Genomic DNA, 21,828 nt, shown 5'->3' on the forward strand with positions numbered 1-21,828 from the left:
ATCTCTCAGTGGTGGGAAGATGGGTGGTTTTCATGTTCGTTTTCATTTTGTCTGGATTTTCTCATTTTTCTACAATGAATTTGGGCTGGATTTGACAAAGGCTTACTGTATAATACACATGAATGAAGAAAAGAAACTGACAAGTGGGTTTCTCTGGCTGTAAATAAATCATCTACCTCCCGTGGGATGGCTGGAGACAAGAGAAGCCCCTTGGAGGGTGATACCCCTACCACATTCCAGCCCCCTCATGTAGGGAGGGTTCCCTCAGTAACCAAAGCCATCAGGCCCTCCCACCCACCGCAAAGTCTGGAAGCCTGGAGAAGGATCACCGTGTTCCCTGTGGGAGGCAGCTGGCTGTGCAGAGCCCAGCCTGTAGGTAGAAGCCTGGCTTCCATTCTAGGGCAGCAGAGGAGGGAAGAAAAATGAACCCGGCCCCACCGAGCTGCCCCTGGGGGATCATTGCATCAGCTTTCCCCATGCCGTTGAAATGTTGGCATCTCTCTTCCTCCTCTGTTGGTTGCTGCATCTTTATCTTGTACAGGGGTTGAGAGTAGACAAAGAACTTCCATGTTTGTGATCTTACAGAGATTTTCATCCTGGATTATCACCGAAACTTTTCCTGGATAAGTGGCACCCCAATAGGTAGCGTGATGATCCCAGCGTGCCAGTCAGCAAGTGGCAAGACCCACCTCAATGCCAGCCTTTGGTGTCAAAGTCCTTTCTTTTCTGTTCTGCTGAGAGCAGGGAAGGGCTTCTCCTAGGGGTAGGAAAGAAATGCCAGTTCCAAGTGATTGCCTGGCAGGCTGTGCTGGGTCCAGATTCAACAGGGAGGGGTTTGGGAATCCGTTACAAACGTCTGCCATGGCCTCTGGGGAGAGGTAGTGGGGCAAGTGGCCTGCATTTGACATTTCTGGATTCCTAGGGCAGAGCCCTTACAGGTCTCAAAGGTGTGAGGGCTTCAGAGGCAGTTATGGTCTCCAGGCTGCTTGAGAGTAGTCAGGCTGTCCCTCTCGACCAGCCCCCAAAGCAAAAGCAGCTCTGCCATCCACACAGCTCCCCAAGAAAACTAGCTAGCAGGAGAGGGATTTCTCAGAGCTTTCAGGCGACACATCAGGGTCACTGATCTCCGAGAACCAAATACTTATAAATCTGACTAATTAATTAGTCAGCCCTGACGAGCTCACCACCATAACTCAGAATCTGTAATTACATTTCACATTAAAGCACGAAAAGTTAAGATTAAAGCCAGTGAGAAATGGTGTGACATCCCGCACCCCCACACCATCCCCCGTCTAGGGACTGTAGCTCTGGAAACCACCTCCTTTTGATTGCATTGTGCCCTGGGGTGCTGTTCCCAGCTGTGTGACAAACCAGTTCCAGCTCCCCTTCCCTGAGGTGGCTGCAAACATTTTGCACAGGGGAGATTTTTGGGTTTACAATTGAAAGTGCCCTGCAGGCAACAACCACCAAGAACACACCTGTAGTGGAACCAAGTCAGATTTACTGTCTTGTTGCAACAAGGGAGCATGCGCACCATGGGGAACCATGGGGCGCCCCAGGAAGAGGGTGTGTGCAAGGACTTCTGTAGCGTTTTGGCGTGTGTTGGTGGTTTGGGGGAGGGTTCAAGGAAGTGTGGCTTCGCTGTGGGTTGGCTGCTGTCAGAAGTAGGGCTATTTCTGTGATTGCATATTTTAATAAATCTTATCTAGAAGGAAGGAGGAATTAATGTGGGTAAAACTGTAATTGAATATACCAGAGGGTCACGCAGGCATAGCCCCCAGCCTTAGGGAGCGAGCATCCGCTTGGGTACCCCACTGTGCATGCATGCCTGTGTGTGCATGTGTGTGTGTGCATGTGTGTGCACGTGCACATGTACCCAGGGCGTGTTCGAGTTCTCCTTTGGGAAGTAACTCAATGCTCCCTGCATGGCAGGCACTGCATGTGTGACCTCATTTGATCTCAGCAACCAGGGAAGAGTGATTATCCCCATTTTGCAGGTTTGGAGAGATGAGGTGACCTGCTCCAGGTCGTGATGAGAAAGTGGCTGAGGCAGATTCGAATTCTAGTCTAATTCTGAAATCTGAATCCTGATCACTGCCCTGGGGCCAGAATGGGTAGATGCCTCTTGTGGATATTTGCTATTTGGGGACCTACCATCCAATTGCTTCAATTTCTTTTTGAGGATTTACTTCTTCCCGTGGGACACAATCTCCACGGGGCCCTTTATTTGTCTCATTTTCAATACACCAGATGTTTTCTTACTGGTTTCTCATTTGGTGTCTGTCTCTCTCAAAATCACTGAATCTGGCTGGGTGCGGTGGCTCACACCTGTAATCCCAGCACTTTGGGAGGCTGAGGCAGGAGGATTGCTTGAGGCCAGGAGTTCACCACCAGCCTGAGCAACATTGCAAAACCCTGTCTTTACAGAAAATACAAAAATCAGCTGGGTGTGGTGGCAAGCACCTGTAGTCCCAGCCACTTGGGAGGCTGAAGTGGAAGGAGCATCTGAGCCCAGGAGGTAGAGGTTGCAGTGAGTGGAGATGGCGCCATGTTGCCAGCTTGGGCCACGGAATGAGCCCCAGTCTCAAAAACAACTAAGTGAGACTGAATCCATTGCCTGGAACAGGCTGGGCACACAGCAGGGGCCCAAAAATATTTATTGAAATGAAAGTAAAAGAATGAATAACCTCAGTGCCTTGCCCAGTCTACTTCAATCCCCAAATTTTCTCTGAATTTCCCTAAAGACCCCTGCATGCACTGAGTGAGGACGGGCTACTGGCTGGAGCTGGTTCATTCACACACGCAGCATCTTGAAGAGACCCAGCTTCAGGCTTGACTGCCCAGGCCCCCTGAACTTCCCTGGCTCCCTTTCTGCTGGTGGCCTGGGCTTCCAGCCCTCAATACATTTCTTTTCTTTTCTTTTTTTTTTTTTTTTTTTTTTTTTTTTTGAGACGGAGTTTTCGCTCTTGTTACCCAGGCTGGAGTGCAATGGCGCGATCTCGGCTCACCACAACCTCCGCCTCCTGGGTTCAGGCAATTCTCTGCCTCAGCCTCCTGAGTAGCTGGGATTACAGGCACACACCACCATGCCCAGCTAATTTTTGTATTTTTAGTAGAGACAGGGTTTCACCGTGTTGACCAGGATGGTCTCGATCTCTTGACCTCGTGATCCACCCGCCTCAGCCTCCCAAAGTGCTGGGATTACAGGCTTGAGCCACCGCGCCCAGCCTCTTGTATTTTTTTTGAGATGGAGTCTCGCTCTGTCACCATGCTGGAATGCAGTGGCATGATCTTGGCTCACTGCAACTTCCGCCTCCTAGGTTCAAGCGATTCTCCTGCCTCAGCCTCCTGAGTAGCTGGGACTACCGGCGTGAACCATCACAGCTAGCTAATTTTTGTATTTTTAGTTGACCAGGATGGTCTCTATCTCTTGACCTTGTGATCCGCCTACCTCGGTCTCCCCAAGTGCTGGGATTACAGGCATGAGCCACTGCGCCTGGCCCAATAAATTTCTTTTCTCAGTGAGGCAGAGCTGGCTTCTGTTGCCCTAGCTGATGGAGACCACTTCTGATGGCAGTTTGGTGAGGCAGGCAGTTTCCAGCCACCCAGCTTTGGAGTTTGAATGCCTGCTGGGAAGAGCTACCCAGCCTATTCACCAGTGGCCCCTGTGATCGCAAACCAGGAGGGGAGACCGAGGAACTCTGCCCCCTGCTGCAGAGGCACTGGTGCGTTCACTGTGGCTATTAAGAGGTTCGAGATACTCCACACACCACCAAATGGAACCTGTTCCCAGACGCAGCCGAGGAGCTGTGTCTGGAGTGGGCACCGGTGCTCTCCCACTTGCGTCTTGGCCTTAGCTGGCAGGGAGACAGGCTGCAGCCTGTTGGGATGTGAATGATGAGCTAAGGAAGTGGTGGAGTTCCTGACATTCCTCTGGCCTCCCTCTACCCGGTGAGCGTCTTAAAGGGTGGGGTGCAGGGCAGTCGGCCCTTTGCTCAGCACACCCTGAAATCCAGCTCTGCCTTTCAGCTCTGTACCTGGGACCAGCTGTTACTCTGAAGCCTCAGGGAGACCAGGGCTATAGAGTCCTGAACGAGTCTTTTAAAACGCTGTGGGAACTCACTGGCAAAGTGGGTGTGTCTGTCAGTTTCCAGCAGCCCTGGCAACCACAGGGATAAGCAGTGGAGGCAGCGGGCTCCAGATAAAGGACAGAACAGCCCTTGGGGCTCAGCTCAAGCTGAGCCTTTTGCCTTAGGTTCTCCCACCCCTCTTTTGCCTGCTCGAACCAAGTGAGGGCTCTGGAGTGTGGCAAACCGGGGTTTGAACCCTGGCTCTGCCACTTAACTGACGCTGGGGCCTCGGGCATGGGAATGGCCAGCTCCTGACCTCAGCTTCCCCCGCTTGAGTGGGCATCAGAATAGCAGGGCACCAGACGCCAGGGACAGTGATCACAGGATGTGGCCATATACCTCCTCCTTGAATCAGTTACGACTCTTTCTCCACCAGTGAGCTGTGTGGGGCAGGGACCGTGTCCACTGTATGCACGGCTGTAACTCAGCACCCGGATTGGGGCACAGGAGGCCCTCTGGGTCTGTCTGTTGGCTGAGTCTGAACTCCCTAGCAGTCTGGCTTCCTGGGCAGGGCCCGGCTCATCTGGTACCATCTGCAATGGTGACAAAGCCACCCAGCAGACTTCACACGAAGCCCCACGTGGGGTACACTCCTTCCCTGGATGGTGTCCCTAGTGGGATGGGAGCAGGTCAGGGGAGTCAGTGGGACTGGCCCTTCTGGGAAACAGGAGGCTTCTGTCTGGCCTCTGACGATCAGGAAAGGCAGGTGAGTGAGGTCACCTTTCTGGTCGAAGGCTCAGGCTTACATCCCAGTTCCTCAGATCCTGGCTGTGAGTCCCTGGGTAGATCAATCCACCTCTCAGAGCCTCACCTGTAAGGAGGAGAGAGCACTGCCCCTTCACAGGCAGCAAGTGGGTCACAGATGGAAAACCATCTTGTTGACTGGGATCCACTGACCCAGTTTATTTCGCAAAATTGTCTGTGACAGGCCAAGATCACCTTACGGCCGACCAGCGTTACAGAGAAATAGAGGCTGCTCGGGGTTTCTGTGTTTGAAGGCTCTGATGACCAGGGGCTCTCATGGCCAATTGTCACCATGTGTGGCAGACCTGGTGGCACCCAAGGGTCCTGATGTGTCCAGGCACAAGGGGGGGCCTCATGGAGTATGTGGGCTGGCGGGGTCTGGGGCCTTGGTCTGTGGTGGGGGATGCAGAGGCTGAAGGGCGACTTGCCCACAGTTGCCACACAGAAGCTTTTTCTGGCTTTGCGGGGTGGCAGTGGCTCGGTTTTGACGGTTGATCTGGTGTCTCTGCTGGAGCTGTACTTCCACGTTGCCAGGGCAGTTCTTCTGAAACACCCAGAGGCCTGCTCACCCTCCTTCTCGGGAAGGAGCCCTGCCCCCCACCCCACTTCACAAGATGTCTCAGGCTCCCACACCTCTAGAAATTCCAGCCCACACCCATTCTGACCAGCACCCCATCTTCCCTCTCTCTCACCACCACTGTCCACCTGCGGCAGCAATGTGGGCTGGGCATTGTCCGTCCACGGCCTGCTGGTGGCTTTGTAAGGCCGTGTGTCCCTCCAGTGTCCATATTTGCAGAACTCCGTATCTGGGAAGGGCCGCAGGGACCATACTCCAGGTCACTGTCATTATTGCTGGGGGCAGAAGTACCAGCTCACTCGCTCTTTAATGACCAGAGCTGCGGGCAGCTGCTTCCCAAACACACTCTGCAGTCTGAGGTCTCCTTGAGCTGGTCGCCTCCAAGACAGAGGCCAAAGGCACCCTCCAAGACAGAGGCTGAGGGCCCTTGGGCTGCTGCTGACATCTCAGGTAGCCCATCGTCTGTGTGTGTCTTGGGTACACTGCTAGGCTGGCTCTGAGATGGCCGCTCCAGCCCTCCTCATGGTACCCTCTCTGGATATGACCTAGTTTTTCCTGTATCCATTTTTTTTTTTTTTTTTTTTTTTTGAGACAATCTCACTCTGTCACCCAGGCTAGAGTGCAGTGGCACAATCTCAGCTCACTGCAACCTTCTGCTGCCCAGGTTCAAGTGATTCTCCTGCCTCAGCCTCCCAAGTAGCTGGGATTACAGATGCCTGCCATCACTCCTGGCTAATTTTTGTGTTTTTAGTGGAGATGAGGTTTTGCCGTGTTGGCCAGGCTGGCTTGAGCTTCTGACCTCAAGTCATCCATCTGCCTTAGCCTCCCAAAGTGCTGGGATTACAGGCGTGAGCCACCGCGCCCAGCCTCCTGCATCCTTTTTAGTGTGGTTCCTGGAGAGAAACAAAGGATTGATTCCAGGTAGGGTGTGAGTCCCAGAGAACAGAATAGGACCATTACCACCTTCACTCTAGACACTCTCTCTCAGTTAATACAACCCAAAACCATTAGGGCCTCGGCTGAGTCCAGCCGTGTTACCAGCCGGCTGACCGGGATTCCAGTGCCCTCTCCTGTGCTGAGCTACTCCCCTGGAGCGTCTGCATGAGGCTGGTTTCTGGCTCCGGGTGACAGAAACATCATCTGGTCTGACTCCGTGCGTCGCTCTATGCCGTGGAGACTGTGGCTCCGGTGTCTGACACATCTGCAGTGTTCCCTGGGAGGAACGGCTGCACCACAAACCACATGCACACGCAGGCCCTCTGGATTTCCCGAGGCCTCAACCATGGCGTTTAAGGTTTTCAATTTGCCAACACTTTTTAAATCTGGAGATTCCACAGACGTTGCGCTTTGTAGCTTCTCTTCAAAGGTGGGGAGGCTGGCCACACGGAACCTAGCCCCGACAGGGCGGCCAGCGCTGGGGCCGAGCAGCGGTGGCCGTGTCCTGTGATGCCCAAGTTCACATTCTGGTTTGACCTCTTTCAAGCATGTGACCTTGGGCGTGTGACAAATCTGTCTGGTTTCAAAATCTGTACTAGTTTCCTGGGGCTGATGGAACAAAGCACTGTAAACTCGGGGCTTAAGAAACGACACTCTCTCTCTCACAGTTCTAGAGGCTGGAAGTCTGGAACGAAGGGTTGACAGGGCTGGTCCCTCTCCAGGCTGTGGAGGAGGATATTCCAATCCCCTCTCCTGGCTGCGGGGACGGCTGGCCATCCCTGTGTTCCTTGGCCTGAAGCTTCTCCACTCCAGCCTCTGCCTCTGCCTTCACACGGCTGCTTCCCCTCTTCCTGTAAGGACCCCAGTCACATCGGCTTAGGGGACCACCCTCCTCCTATATGACCTCATCTGAACTAGTTACATCGGCAACAACCCTATTTCCAAATAAGGTCATGTTCTGAGGTCCTGGGGGTTAGGATGCATCTTTTTTGGGACAGAATTCAACCCATACACCATCTTTAGGATGGGATGAGTAGTATGATCTCAGAGCTATTGAGAGAATTTGGTGACATAATCCAAGAAACGTGGCTGGCACCTGAGTAAATGTTAATTATGACTATTATTATTTGTACTACACTTTTGGGACAACACATAAGCCAGGAAATGGCAAACCTGTTAGCTTCCCAGGCGCGTACGCACGGACTGCTGAAAGCACACAAGACACGGTGCGGCCATCAATTAGCAATGTCTGCCATGCATGAGGAGGGAGCGATGACGCGAGCTTCAAATGTTTCCGGTCTTTGAATAAGCAATTCTCCTTTTCACTCTCTCACCCTAGGAGATTATTTGGGATCTATGAGCGTGTGGCAGTCCCTGGCACGAAGAATCGCCTCCTGCCACACTTGCTCTGGAAGACAGCTGTAGTGGGTTGAATGGTGCCCCGCTGAAAAGATCTGTCCAAGTCCTAACCCCAGAACCTGTGTATGGGACCTTATTTGGAAATAGGTCTTTGTAGATGTAATTAAGGTAAGGATCACAAGACGAGATCATCCTGGGTCAGGGTGGACCCTAATTCAAGGACAAGTCTTTCTAAGAGAAGGAGAAACAGGAAGCCATAGAGGGAAGGCCATATGGGGATAGAGGGAGAGACGGGAGTGATACAGCCTTAGCCAAGCTCGCAGGGCCCACGAGAAGCTGGAAGAGATGCGGCGGGCTTCTCCCCAGACCCTCCGGAGGGAGTGCTGCCTGTGGATGCCTCGATTCCAGACTTCTGTCCCAGAACTGTGGGAGGAGGATACATTTCTGCTGTTTTAAGCCACCCAGTTTGTTGGGATTTGCAGCAGCCACAGGAAACGAATATAGGAGCCACTGGAATTTTTTTAGAACAGCAATGAGAGTTACCTTCTGACCCGAAACTCCACCCCGCCTAGCCCCAGGGCTACAGAAGAAAGGGGGAGACTGCATTGATTGGGAACCTATCATTTGCCAGGGGCTTAACAGATGTGACCTCATTTAATCCTCATGACAGGTAGGAACTACTATCCACTCCTTTACAGCTGAGGAAAGGGAATCTCCGAGAAGTGAAATGCTGCCTACCTTCAGGTCACTGAAGGTGGGCGTGGTGATCACAGCGCAAAGTCCTGGTCCAAAGTCAAGGCCTGTACCCTTGACCCCTAGTCCACACTGCCCTTGTCACCAGCCTGGGTCACTTCCTGGCCTTCTGCAGCCTCTTTGGGAACTGCTGTGTCCACAGCCGCTGCTGCCCGCAGGATCCTGGCTTGTCTCATCAGAGCTGACCAGACGAGCGAGGGGACCCTAGCTGAAGGCCACTCAGCTGCAGGCAGGCGAGCCAGGCTGGAACGTGGTCTGAGGGATGCAGCAGTGGCGGCCTGGCTAAGGCCCCGGGAGCACAAGGCCATGTAACTGCAAGGCTGGTGGCTCAGAGGCAGTCCACGGGGACGCAGGAGCCAGACGACACACGCAGAGAAGGGCTCACGCGGCCCAAGAGGAGGAGAGGACCACCTCAGCTCCTGCCCACTGCGCCTCCTGCGTGGGTCCCAGAGCCACTGTCATACCTCTATGCCACCTGCTCTGGCTCCGAGCTGGACTCCCCGCTTCTGGCTACAACACACAAATTCTGGCAACAATATTCCTTTCGTAAAAGAACTTGTCCCTCTCCAGTGTTAGGCAGGTTAGTTTAGGATTCTGTGTGAGGGGCGGTCCTGGAAGGGCCAGAATGACTTCACATCAGCTTCCCTTTCACGTGCCCACAGCCTGAAGGCCAAAGACACTGGGTTTCCATAACACTGATGTTTTTAAATAACCATGTGCCACTCAGACAAGTGTCTTCCTTTACTCAATGGCCACTGCTATGGCCCTATAAAAGCCAGATTTAGAGGCATCTGGAGAAGGCAGCCAGACTGGTAACCCTGCACAGAGTGGGCCTGGTGCAGTGGCTCATGCCTGTAATCCCAGAACTTTGGGAGGCCGAGGCAGGTAGGTTGCTTGGGCCCAGAAGTTTGAGACTGGCCTGGGCAATATGGCAAAACCCCGTCTCTACAAAAGTACAAAACAAAATAGCTGGTTGTGGTGATGCACACCTGTGGTCCCAGCTGCCCGGGAGGCTGAGGTGAAAGGATTGCTTTAGCCTGGGAGGCGGAGGTTGTAGTAAGCTGAGACTGCGCCACTGCATTCCAGCCTAGGCAACAGAGCGAGACCTTGTCTCAAAAAACAAACAAAAACCAACCCCCACCCCCCAACCAACCCTGCACATACATCTAGGCGGACTCAGTGCCTGGGAAAGCCAAGGGGCAGAAGCCTTTGGCAGCAGAGTGAACGCTTTCAGCTTCCTCCGCAGGCTTCTCTGGGGTCAAGGAGGCAGGGCACACCTTCAGAGGTGGGCTCCAGCAGGCTGGCTCTCTCGGCGGGAGATCCGTAAGCTGATACAGACCCCATCCCAGTGTGCCCAAGCCTTTCAGTCTTCCTACGGCTCAGAAAAGACCTGAACTATCGGGGTAAGAAAAGCATGATGGAACTGCAACTGCTGGTCCCCAGGCTGGGGAGCTGCAGCCCCACAGTGTGTAACGGAAGCTCGGGAATAGCCGGGGCGTGGGTGCCAGGGAGCTGGCACCAGGGTCTGAGCAAAGCCCAGCAGAGGCTCCTGGGATGTCCTGCTAATGTCAGCCGAAGCGCCTTGCAAGCAGTTTCAAAAACAATCTCCAGAGGAGATGTGAATTCAGTCCCTGGAACAAAATAATGACAGTTATCACAGCCATGAGTCACCGACGGCTCACAGATGGCACAGACTGGGGCTTTTCATTCAGGTCACTTCTCTGGTTCATGGCAAGGCTGCACAGTGGGTGGTGTTATCCCCATTTCATGGAAGGGGAAACTGCAGCTCTGAGGGGCAAGGAACCTTCCCACCGGCCTCCCAGCTAGTGGGCAGCAGAGCGGGGGCTTGCACTCAGCCGCAGGGTGCTTCAAGGCTCTTGCTCGCTTTAACGCCCTCAGAGGACCTGCACTCACTGGGGCTCGTGCTCTCGACAGTGTGGCTGTTAGGATGACTCCCGTGAGGCAAAGGGTGCCATTCCGACCCCGTGCCCCAAAGACTGGTGAGAACTATGAATGCCGAGGCTGCTGTGCGGCTTTTCTTCTTGAGACAGAGTCTGGTTCTGTGTCCCAGGCTGGAATGAAGTGGCACCATCCCAGCTCACTGCAACCTCTGCCTCCCAAGTTCAAGTGATTCTCCTGCCTCAGCCTCCCGAGTAGCTGGGACTACAGGTGTGCGCCACCATGCATGGCTGATTTTTGTATTTTTAGTAGACCAAGGTTAGCCATGTTGGCCAGGCTGATCTGGAACTCCTGACCTTGTGATCTGCCCACCTCGACCTCCCAAAGTATTGGGATTCCAGGCATGAGCCACTGCACCCGGCCATGTAGCTTCTTCTGAATCACAGTCCAAGTGATTGTGTGTGGTATGGGAGGGGGAGATACACTGAGATGCCCTGGGGCCATATGAGCCTGGAAACCCCTTGGCTGGATCCTGTTGGCTGAAATGTGCCTTGCTTCTGTTCTGTGCCACTGGGACGACTCCTCAGACGCGGCAGCGTGGATGAGGGACTGTGACTTTCCTCGGATTGTGCCTAAGTTCAACAGATAAGTGTTCATCCAGCACCTCCTCACCTTGCTGGGATCAGCAGCAGCAGGAGCCATTCTGGAAGCTTAATCCAAGCCCGATCTCCAGGGTCAGGGGCAGCCCTGTTAAAGTGAAAAGTGAGGAAATGTGGAAGGGGACTAACGGATGTGTATTTGGTGTCAGGTGCTGCACTGGGTGTTTTATATGTAACTGCATTTAATCCTCACACGCCCTGGAGAGGACATCAGGATTCCTGCGTTCCGGGTAAGGAAATGAACACACAGGGAGGCTGTCCTCCACGTGCGGCAGGAAGTGGAGGGATGGGGTGTGCACACGTCTCTGTGGTTCCAGCGCCCACTCTCTGCTTCTTGGAAAATGATACTGAAGGAACCATTTCCACAGTTCTCCAGCTACTCTGGTCAATTTGAAAAGTTTCCAGGAGACAAGCCCGAGACCCAAGAAGCCCTGGATCTGCACATCGGCCGAGCTTGGCGAGAGCTCAGCTGTCCAGCCCCTGTGGCTTTCAGCAGTGCTGGGGCTAAGGAGGCTCTGCTGCTGTCAGAACACAGGGGAGGCCAGCGCTTCTCAAACTCTGCTCCAGCTAAATATTCTTAGGCACTTGCGAGTTCTGTCAGCATATCACATTTCCATTTAAATAATTTAAAAAACCCACTTGTTTTTCCTGGTTATAAAGACGCACTTTCTCTTAGCAGTGATAACTTGTAAGTAAAAGCCAAAATGTCACAGAATGAAGCTTTCGTTTTTAGGTGGGTGTGCCTCACACTGGAGGCTGGCGACGTGTTTTTTGGGGAGGGGTTTGTTTTTTCTTTTAGTTGCATGAATGCTCCTTGTGAGGGCGCCTTCGTGCACGAATTCCTCTTGGTGTTGAGACATCTGACTTCCAGAGAGGGCACAAGCCTCTGGAGGCCTCTTTCCTGACTGGATCCCCACAAGCCGAGTTTGTGCTCTGATCCTCAGGGGGCTTCCCAGGCCAGGGGAGCAGTGAGAAGCCACTGGGACATCGCAGCTGCCAAGGGTCAGGGCAGAGGCACCAAGGTGGGGCAAACACCTGGCAGGTCTGATGCGGGCTCCCGGAGCAGGGCTTTCTGCCAAGGAAACCCGGGCTGGGAAATGCAATGAGAAGGGCTGTGTTTTCTGCGGGGTGACAGCAAGTTGCGATCCTCACTAAGGGAACGAAGCCCGGCACACCCAGAAGTCGCTGTAAAATTTCACTCCTGACACTTATCTGGGTTTGATCAACATACATTTATCACTTTTGAAAGCTACTACTGGCTGAGCATGGTGGCTCGTGCCTGTCATCCTAGGACTCTGGGAGGCTAGGGTGGGTGGATCACTTGAGCGCACGAGTTGGAAACCTGCCTGGGCGACATGGCAAAACCCAATCTCAAAAAGAAAGTAATATTACTGTGTAAAACATGGACTGCAAAGATATACACCCAACCCACAGGACGGGCCCACAGAGGGTGCTTACCTGAAATGTGTTACTTCTTGAAACCCAATTGTTCTGGATTCTGGCTGGGGAGACGAGGGCACGTGCTCTGTGCCCTCCGCATCTCCATCCACTGTGAAGGCCTGCGTGCTCCCTGAGCCCAGACCCCAATCCGGAACCACCCAGGCACATGGTGGAATGAAATGCAGAACGTGGCCATCGTATGCGGAAGTACAAATTTAATAAAGCCTCTGATCACATCTCCATCCATAAGTTAGCTACAAAAACAAAACATCCTGCAACTTTTTAGAGCCATCAAGAGCCATCAAGGTGTCAGTGAACACCAGTTACAAAAGGAGATTCAGTGTTTCAGATAGTGCAATATTTCCAGCTGCTGAGAAGAAAAAATTAAATGAAATTACAAACTACCCCTCCTTGTCAAAAATCCACATAGGTAAAGTTGATACTGGTGCTTATAAATCACTCTCTCCCTAGTCCCTCACTGGCTCTGACCTTCAGATAATAAAAATGAGGACAGGGTCTACCTTCTCTGTGCAGGCTGACAGTCTGGGGTCCCAGCATGTATGCACAAACCTGCCCAGCATGTGCACAGACGTTCAGAAATCTTCAAAGGAACTGAGCATTTGAAGAAAGTGGCAAGTCCACAGAAGTAAGAGGTTACTAACACATCTTAAATAACATGAATGCATTCCTGTCTTTAAATTCCTTGCCAAGTTTCCATCAAAGTAGAGCACACACAGTTTTCCAAAGCCCAGGGTCCTGACCTGGGTGGGACACCAGGATACAGCTGAAACCCTCTGAAGGACTGTGGGGACGGGTGGCCCCCTGCTCTGCTGCCACCGGGACAGCTCTTGTTGGAAAGTGTTTTGCAGTTGTGAAGAGAGCAGGAGGGACTGGGCCTTCCTGGCTGTGAATCCAGCATCCGTCTCAGTGGCGTGGATGCAGGTGCGGGAGCAGGAGCGTGAGGTGGGAGAGGGTAGGTGGCTGTCAACACACACCACAACAGGGTCTCTGCCTCAGCTCCCTGGATCTACAGTAAAGTTCTTAGAACAAAGGTAAAGAATGAGGGCAGAGGAACACAATGGGTTGGAAGAGAAATTAAGTTTAAAAAAAGAAAAAACCAACCCAGAGGGTGTGAGCCTCTGTCAGTGCAGCGGGACTCCAGGTTCCCTGTGCTGAGGAAGGATGGGCGACGAGACCCAAGTTTCTTGGGATTTTGCCATCTGTGGAGTGAAGCCACCGCCCAGACGGGATGGCTACCTTAGGTTAGTGTTTGTTTCATTTAGATAACAAGTGGGGCAAATAAGCAGGGTCAAAGGCAGCTGTCCTCCGTGGGACTAGCGGGCTTTGGGTAACAGCCAGCGTGTTCTGGAAACGGGGCTGCTGCTAAGGACCAGTGGTTTTCTTCTCCCAAACCAAGATGCCAGGGTGAATGCATAAGACAGGAACAGGCCCGGGAAGGTTCCCTGGCAGCTCGGCCCGCTGAGGATGCAGGAAGAAGGAGGACCGTGGTGTGGAGCATGTGGCTTCAAGGCGGGAGTAGCGCCTTGGACTCACAGTGCTCCGTGGCGTCCCTAGCAGGCACCTGCGCTTCCCTGGGCAGCAGATGGGCCTGGCTGTCTGGGAAGAAGCCTTGTGGACGGCATGGAGGCAGAGACTTTGTCAGGTGCATAGAGGCTTGGCGAGGCCTTACCTGAGTAAGAGATTTCAGAAACGAAAGGAGAGAATCTCACGTGCAGTAGGCTTTGTACACTCAGACCCATGTTGCGAAAACCACTCTGCACTCCTGGAATTCCTGGGACTTGTTCATACACAGCTCACTCAGAAGGCTAAGGAAAGACAGACTCCCAAAAAGATCACACTAACAAAAAGAAGGTCCTCTGGCATCACCAGGAAGGACGGAGTCGCGTGGGTGGAACCTGGAGGTTTATGTTCTGCAGCCCTGGGCTGTGGGCATCACCTGAAGAATGCTGTGTGGCATTATTGTGGGTCTAAAGTTCTTGAGGCCACAGGGGAGTCTCATGGCTATAGAGAGGGTCTGGGGAGCGACGGCACCTGGCATGTTGGTCACACTCCCAGGGGCCGTGCTGTGTCTGGGAGCTGAAGGTCCTTAGCAGCCCAGAAACCCTGGAGGCAGGGCCAGGGCGGGAGCTAAGAGAGTTCAAAGCCTGTGTTCATGCTGATGGCGTAGCGCAGCTTCTCACGGAGGACGCTCTTCTTGCTGTAGTTGGGCAGCTTGAGCAGGTTGAAGCAGGTGGAGGAGGTGGGCAGGCGGCCGCCTGGCTCCCGCTTGCGGATGGTGAAGAAACCCCGGAGGACACTGCCCAGGGTATCCCCGGTATCCTGAAGGCACACATCATGGCCTTGGGTTGGGAGGTGCCTAGCTTGTGAGCCCAGGCAGGTGCCAAGGCCGACAGCCCAGGGAGAGGGCCTGGCCAGTCCCTGGATGCTGGGTAGAGTGCAGAGTGCTGCCCTGGCACCACAACCTGAGGTCAAGCCCCGGGCTCAAGATGACTGGCCTTAAAAGGCTGAGTCCAGAGAAGCAAGCTCTGCTCCTTGGGACCTGCAGAGAATTCCTGCACTAAGCAAGCTCCTGGGAATGGGCCTTCTGGTTAACAGCTAATTATTGCTTAACCAGTTGTCAAAGAGTAGAATGCTGTAAAACTCCGTTAGGTACCAAACATTTCTGAGTACCCTCCTTCCCTCCTCACCAGTGCTGTGGCCTGTGGCAGACCATGTCCTGGGCCAACTTTCCCTTAAGCACGGAGGCCGAGGACTGAGGAACTCTCTGCACGAGGAGGCACCAGGGGCTCACACTGCATCAAGCGAGGCAGCTACACCCAGAGGCAGCCACTGGGTTTTTACGGGGAGTAGGACTCCCATGTGAGCCCCCAGTGGGCCAGGCTGGGGACACACAGAGCTTGGTAACCCTGGATTCCTTCTCCTTTGGCCAATGAGGAAATGAAGCAACGTGCCTGGACACGCACAGCTGCTGCGGTGGGAGCCGCACTCGAGCCTGCGCCTGTCTGCCTCCTAAGCCCACTCTCAACTTCTCTCATGCTGCCTCTGATCTGCAGCCCTGGTGAGGCCAGACGCCACTAAAAACAGCACGTACCCACCCCCACTCCAGGTAGGAGGAAGGAAAGAGAGGGGAACCACCGAGAGAGGGCTGAGTGCCAAGAGTGGGCACTCTGCCTGGGTGGCTGGTTCTCCCGCCGTGAGAGCTGTGGGGCCCTCCCCACTTGGCTCTGAGGGGCCCAGCTGCCTGCCTTCCCAAGACGTGGGATAGGTGAGGGCCCCACATGATGGGCAAGGCAGCCAACCACCAAGAGGGAAGTCAAGCAACACTGCCCAAGGCCGGCTCTTCCCACCCACCCCATGGGGGTACCTGATCATCTGACACTTCCACGCAGCGGATGGAGAAGGGAGGCTTGAGGTAGGCGAATCCCAGGAGTGGTGGCCTGGAACAGCTGGTCACGAACTGCAATATGAGGCAGGATCAGTGGGGACGAAGAAGGCTCCCGCTCTTTCAGGATGGGCCCTTGCAGCTGTGCGGTACACATTTGCTCTGACCATCACCATGTTGTAACTGCTATCCAGCCAGCCATATGGGGTGGCAGGGTGGATCTGGCCTGAAAAGTGACCCACGTGGCACATCTCTGTCAAGGGTGCTGCTCTCGGGGACTAAGACACATGAAACCCATACCCAGCAGATGCGACTGGCCACTTGTGAGAACACGTGTGACTGCAGAGTAGGAACAGCACGAACGTCCAGCCAGGGCACTGATGAGGCATCCCCAGGAGGCAGGTCTCCCATGAGATTGTTAGAGGAACAGAGCAGTGGCTGACACCCTCCCGTGGAGACATCATGGGACAAGAGCACGGGAGACAGTAAGGGCGAGGTGGAGGCTGCCGGCATCCACTGTGCGTGGCATGAAAAGAGGGAGCCAGGGAGGCCCGCACTGGCCTTGCACTTGGCATCCTGCCAGCCACTTAGTCACACAGAGGGGATTGTGTGGGTGCAGTCACCTGAGCCCTAGGCCTCCTGATTTAGAGTGGTCTATGTGCTGGGGCCCAGGGGGCCCTTCTGCAAGAGATGAATAACCTATCAGCACACTGACAATAATCGGGTCCCAGAGCCAGCGAGGCTGCAGAGTAGGCCGAGGTGCTGGCAGCCCAAGTGGGGCCTGTGGGCAGCCAGCCACACTTCCCTGCTATCCTGGGGAACTCCTGGGGATCTGCAAATGGCAGCCCCTGTTATTCCCCTAAATGTGCGAGCTCGTGCCTGGACAGAGACATCTGACCAGCCTGGAAATCCAAGTGATAAACTTGCACGGGAGTGTCCTAAGAAACCATTCACTTTAACTCCACAGTAGCCAGGAATGTTCTCGCTTCTCTAGGGAATACAGGGAGTTGTCACTTGCACCATCAAGCTGTACTCTAAAATTCAGAGGCAAGCTGAGAGTTTGGGTCTTGTTATAAATGGTTATGAGATTCCCGAGACCATCCAAAGACAGTTTATGTGTGTCAGGCATCAAAAAAAAGTTTGAAAAAGAGTATTAAACAGGATCTATCCCTATTTGGTTTTAATTATAAAAACCATAGTAGCAGCAATGCAGGAAGCATTCTTGTATTTCCACACTGTGCCAGGCATTCCCTGAAGCAACCTTATGCAATCACTCTACAGATGCTGTTTTGGAACTGTGGTTAGTCCTGTTTTACGGATGAAGAGACAGACACAGAAGTATCTGCACATCCCAGTTTAGGCCGGCTCAGGTCTGCCCGCTGCAAATGTAGGTGGCTCAAAGGAGGGAGGGGAGCTTTCCCGCTCCTGGGAAGGGAGGAGAACAGGGGACACAGGAAGCCCCTGGATGCTCTGCTCACGTTACATTTAAGAGAAGTGTGGTCATGTCCACTCCTTGGCAAGGGCTGCGTTTTTCCTGCTTGGCTCTGGAGCCTGTCTGCAGCTACACAGAAGGGCAGGCACATGGTAAGCAACTATAGGTTTGGTGACAGGTTATCCAAAGACACAAACACACCTGTTTTGTGGGGCGGCACCTGCACAATGATGAGGCACTGGCTCCTCTCTGTAAGAGGGGCCAGGGTGAGCAGTTGCTGCTTTGCCCATGAGGCACTTCTGGGAAACTTCAATGAATTCTCCCAGAATCAGCTTCTGGAATTCTGTCTGCCTGCTCACCCTGAATCCCTGGAGCCCTGTGGGGCATTCGTGTATCTGCTGGACTGAGTGAGGGCCTCTTCAACAGGAATAAACTCTCCTCAGAATGACCACCCAGGAGAGAGAAAACCAGCTGTTATTTTAATTGCCGGTGACACTGTCCAGGTTGCCTCAACAGAGAAGGCCACGTGAGGTTGTTCAAGCCCAAACCTCCAAAAGAAAATATTTCAAGGCACTAAATTTACCCCCGGAACATAACAAGATGTTCACAATAGTCTGTAAAGTAGGAAGGCTGGTGGGGAAATGATAGGATTCCATTTTTAGAGAAATATATACACATACATAACACATACACAGAGAAGTGTGTGTGCCATCCAGTGTCCTAGAAAACACTTACATGCTGCTCATGTCAGTAATAAAAACACTGCAGTGGCATTAGGGGAATATTTTGAACATTTACAACTTTAGACACCGTAATAGGGGAATCGTTTAACATCAGCCACTCTATTTGCAAAAATATACCTTGATATCAGCCCAAGCAATTGTGTGTGTTTTATTGGGACAGTGTGGGTATACATGTGTGTCTTACACTATTGAGAAAATGGGTATACAGAGGTAGTCCCTGGTGAGGAGTGTAGAGAGTTGACAATTCTATACTGGAGGAACAGCAATCGTTTAAAATTTTGCTTATCTCTATTTTCCTAAGATATGGTAAGGTTCCAAGCAGAGTCATTTACTTCTATAATGAAAGGAAATAAAGAAAAAAGAGGTTAGCAAGGCCAGCATGGGCGAAGGGGAGGACGGGGTGCCGAGCATAATAGGTATGTGTACTGCGCAGGGGGCCTGTCCCTGCAGACAGGGACACAGAGAGGGCTCAGCTGTGCCCCTCGAGCCCCTCTCTGGTTATTGCTTGGCCTACCGGGAGGCCTGCCTGTGGGAGAGGATGTGCTGACCGTCTGACGTTCTCCTGATAATTTCATTTTCTTCAGTGTGAATTATTACATCAACTGGCCTTCCAGGTTTATGAGAATACATGCACGCATGCAGAGGTAATAAATAAAATACCTTCAGAAACATAGCTCTCTCATCTGGTGTGAAGTCGGAGGCCAGAATATCCCAGAGCCAGATGATGACTCTGTGACTTCCGTGGAAACCACCATAGTACACTGTGTGCTTCCTGAAAGCAATACAGATCTGGGTTCAGCAACGTGTTCCGGGAGGCACTATGGACAGGCAGGCAGGTCACGTACACAGGTGGCACGGTTCACTCTGGCAGGCCCAGGGAACACCACTAACTTTTCTTAAAGCCAGAAGTCCCTGCCTCAATAACCCCATCTCCCTAGGAAGCTAAAAGGGTAGGAAATTTGACAGCTGGCCCTGCTATTTCCAAGCAGAAGCCAACCCCAGATCCTCTGACCCCATCTCCTAGAGCTTCAGAGAACCCCCAGACCTAGGCCTGCTTCCACTTCTCAATCTCTAGGCAGACAAGTGGTCTAGCTTTTAGTCCAAAGCAGCCCTGCCAGTGACCAGGGAGGAGGAGGAGATCTGGAGACAGGCTCCTAAAATAACTCTCTAAAAGGAACCCAGGGAGGGAGCAGCTGCTTTCTAGGAGGCCTAGGAATTTCACTCTTCCCCCCACCCGCCTCTTACTTTAAATCTTCCAGATCAATCTCAGCATTGTCGCCCGAGATGAGACGTTGCAGTTCAGGAGTTGAGAACATTCGGATCCACTCGGGTTTGATAATGGAACGGAATCCACTAATGAGGGCAGCTGTCTGGTTTTTTATTTGAGTGTGCATTCGAAAATGCGCCATCAGATGGATGTAGCTAATTCTGTTGCCAACAAGGGAGAGAAAACTGACAATTAACAGGACGGGGCAGGCTGTCAGCAATAGGCAAAAAGATGAGTCTAGTCATTTCTGAACCATTATACAAAAAACACAAATAGGACCAGAGCATTTCACCAGAACAATGACAGTGGGACAATGATGACAGCACTCATGAACTGCACAGCATGTGCCACTGTGAATGCATCAAGCCCTCGAGGGCACTGCCTCATTCACTCCTCCCCAAAAGCTACAGGTCACACCTCAACGTTAAGCCCCCACTGTGTCGGGAATCACACCACAAAGAGGCATTCCCCAGGTAAGGAGAGGGCCCTTCTTAGTACAATGGGTGCTTTTTGGGCTTCCATTTCATCTCATTCTTCTGGATATAAGTCAATTAAGATATCATTCAGTCCTCTAATAAGTTTTAAAGTAGAAAAAAATTGTTCCATGTCAAAACTTTAATCAAAACCTTGCTAATCTGGACCAACAGTCTGAAGCTATGGCAAGGCTGACCTGCAGATGCTTTCAACATGCAGCTGGGATAGGGGTGGACTCAACTGGAAGCCAGATGGACTCACAATGGTTCCAAGCAGAAGGTCTTCTGGGTCTGCTTTTAAGAACACAGTGCCCTCACCTACAACTGCGTATATAATAGCATATAATCCTTTTCAACAGGTTAAACCCATTTCAACAGGTTTACTAGCATCACTGATCTCTGTCTGTCTGTCTGTCAGTCTCTCTCTCTCTCTCTCTCTCTCTCTCTCTCTCTCTCTCTTCCCCTCCCTCCCTCCCTCCCTCAAGTTCAAGCAATTCTCCTGCCTCAGCCTCCCAAGTAGCTGGGACTACAGGCATGTGCCACCACACCTGGCTATTTTTTTTGTATTTTTAGTAGAGACGGGGTTTCACCATGTTGGCCAGGCTGGTCTCAAATTCCTGACCTCAGCTGATCCGTCTGCCTCGGCCTCCCAGAGTGTTGGAATTACAGGTGTGAGCCACTGCACCTGGCCTTTTTTTTTTTTTTTGAGATGAAGTTTTGTTCTTGTTGCCCAGGAGTACAATGGTGCAATCTCGGCTTACTGCAACCTCCACCTCCGGGGTTCAAGTGATTCTCCTGCCTCAGTCTGCTCAGTAGCTGGGATTACAGCACCTGCCACCACGCCCAGCTAATTTTTGTATTTTTAGTGGAGACAGGGTTTCACCATGTTGGCCAGGCTGGTCTTGAATTCCTGATCTCAGGTGATTCACCTGCCTTGGCCTCCCAAAGTGCTGGGATTACAGGTGTGAGCCACTGCGTCCAACCTTGCATCACTGATTTCTTATCAAAGCACTTGAGCCCAGCCCAGGTACAACTCTCATCAATTCCAAATTCATACAAATGAATGTTTTATCTCACAGTGCTCAAGTTTTAGTGACCTTGAAAATATCCCTATTTAAAAAAACCAGCAGCAAACCTATACATTAATACATTCAAATATGATTTTTTTTAATCATTGCTCCTTCCAGGTACTTTTTGAAGCAGGTTACAAATAGTGCTCCACTTTACTGAGAAACAGGGAGGTAGGAGAGAAGGACAGGAGACATTCGACACTTATAAAAGTGCAGGATCAAATGGCAGGACAGGACTCTACCTCTAGCACAGCCTGCCCCAACCCACCTCCTCTGGGCGCTCTACCTAGCAGTCAGTGTCTATGTGGGAAGAGCAAGTGACTGCCTACTGTCACCCCCAAGCTACAACACCTGGCAATGCACGGCATCTCGGGGGGTGGCAGGATCCGTGTGACATGTCACCCATCTGAGGATGGTAACCATCACTGCTGTCATTTATTAAGTCCCTCCTCTGAGCCTGACACCCGGGAAGGTATTTTATACACATTACGCTATGAGCAGCCCTCTGAAGGAATGGCTGCAGGTTACATGCAGGCAGGGCAGGACTCACCCCTGCTCTCTCTGGCTGTAGCTGGGCCCTCTTTACTCTCCCAGGCAGGCCCTCCCAACCTGCACTTTGTTCCTTCTGAGTTTTCAAACTAATGCCCTGTGGCCAAGGAGCAAGGCCAGTGTATTTCAATCATTATGAAAACAGGGTCTGTTCTCCTGATGCTTCTGACAGTCTAGATAAAAAAACTCCCCAAGCATGCAGACTGACCGAACTACCTGATCTGAGAGGAACATGATGCTTGGGAACACTGGACTGTGACATGCATCTGATTCAAATGACTCATCAGGTGAGACTGAGCCCTCACTTGTCACTAAAGAGACTGATGCTCCAATTAACAGTTCAAATGCTCAACGGAGCCTGGCGGTGAAGACTGATGGACTGACAAAGGGGCCA

The 21,828-nt window shown here is 52.4% G+C and overlaps 2 protein-coding genes across 6 annotated transcripts in view; one reads left to right on the forward strand and one right to left on the reverse strand.

The window, feature by feature from the left end:
* The window catches only part of MMAB (metabolism of cobalamin associated B), a 103,559-nt gene that overhangs the window by 24,224 nt on the left and 57,507 nt on the right, over positions 1–21,828 (forward strand). Inside the window, exon 10 of one of the 2 annotated variants that reach the window (XR_745408.3) lies at positions 7,727–12,638. The exons of the other annotated variant lie outside the window; for it this stretch is intronic. The gene's annotated coding sequence lies outside the window, so the exon portion shown is untranslated. Of the gene's footprint in view, positions 1–7,726; positions 12,639–21,828 lie in introns of those variants that run through there. 2 annotated transcript variants of the gene reach the window in all.
* The window catches only part of UBE3B (ubiquitin protein ligase E3B), a 58,621-nt gene continuing 49,490 nt past the window's right edge, over positions 12,698–21,828 (reverse strand). For 3 of the 4 annotated variants that reach the window (XM_010342896.3, XM_039471570.2, XM_074402265.1), the window contains 4 exons: positions 19,321–19,503; positions 18,736–18,847; positions 15,883–15,975; positions 12,698–14,837 (listed from right to left, as the gene is read on the reverse strand). In XM_010342896.3, coding sequence (XP_010341198.1) covers positions 14,646–14,837; positions 15,883–15,975; positions 18,736–18,847; positions 19,321–19,503 — 580 coding nt within the window. In that variant the 3' untranslated portion in view covers positions 12,698–14,645. The other variant, XM_074402266.1, reaches the window with a different exon arrangement.

This window comes from Saimiri boliviensis, chromosome 7 (genome assembly GCF_048565385.1).
Source record: "Saimiri boliviensis isolate mSaiBol1 chromosome 7, mSaiBol1.pri, whole genome shotgun sequence".
In the NCBI taxonomy this organism is placed as follows: domain Eukaryota; kingdom Metazoa; phylum Chordata; class Mammalia; order Primates; family Cebidae; genus Saimiri; species Saimiri boliviensis.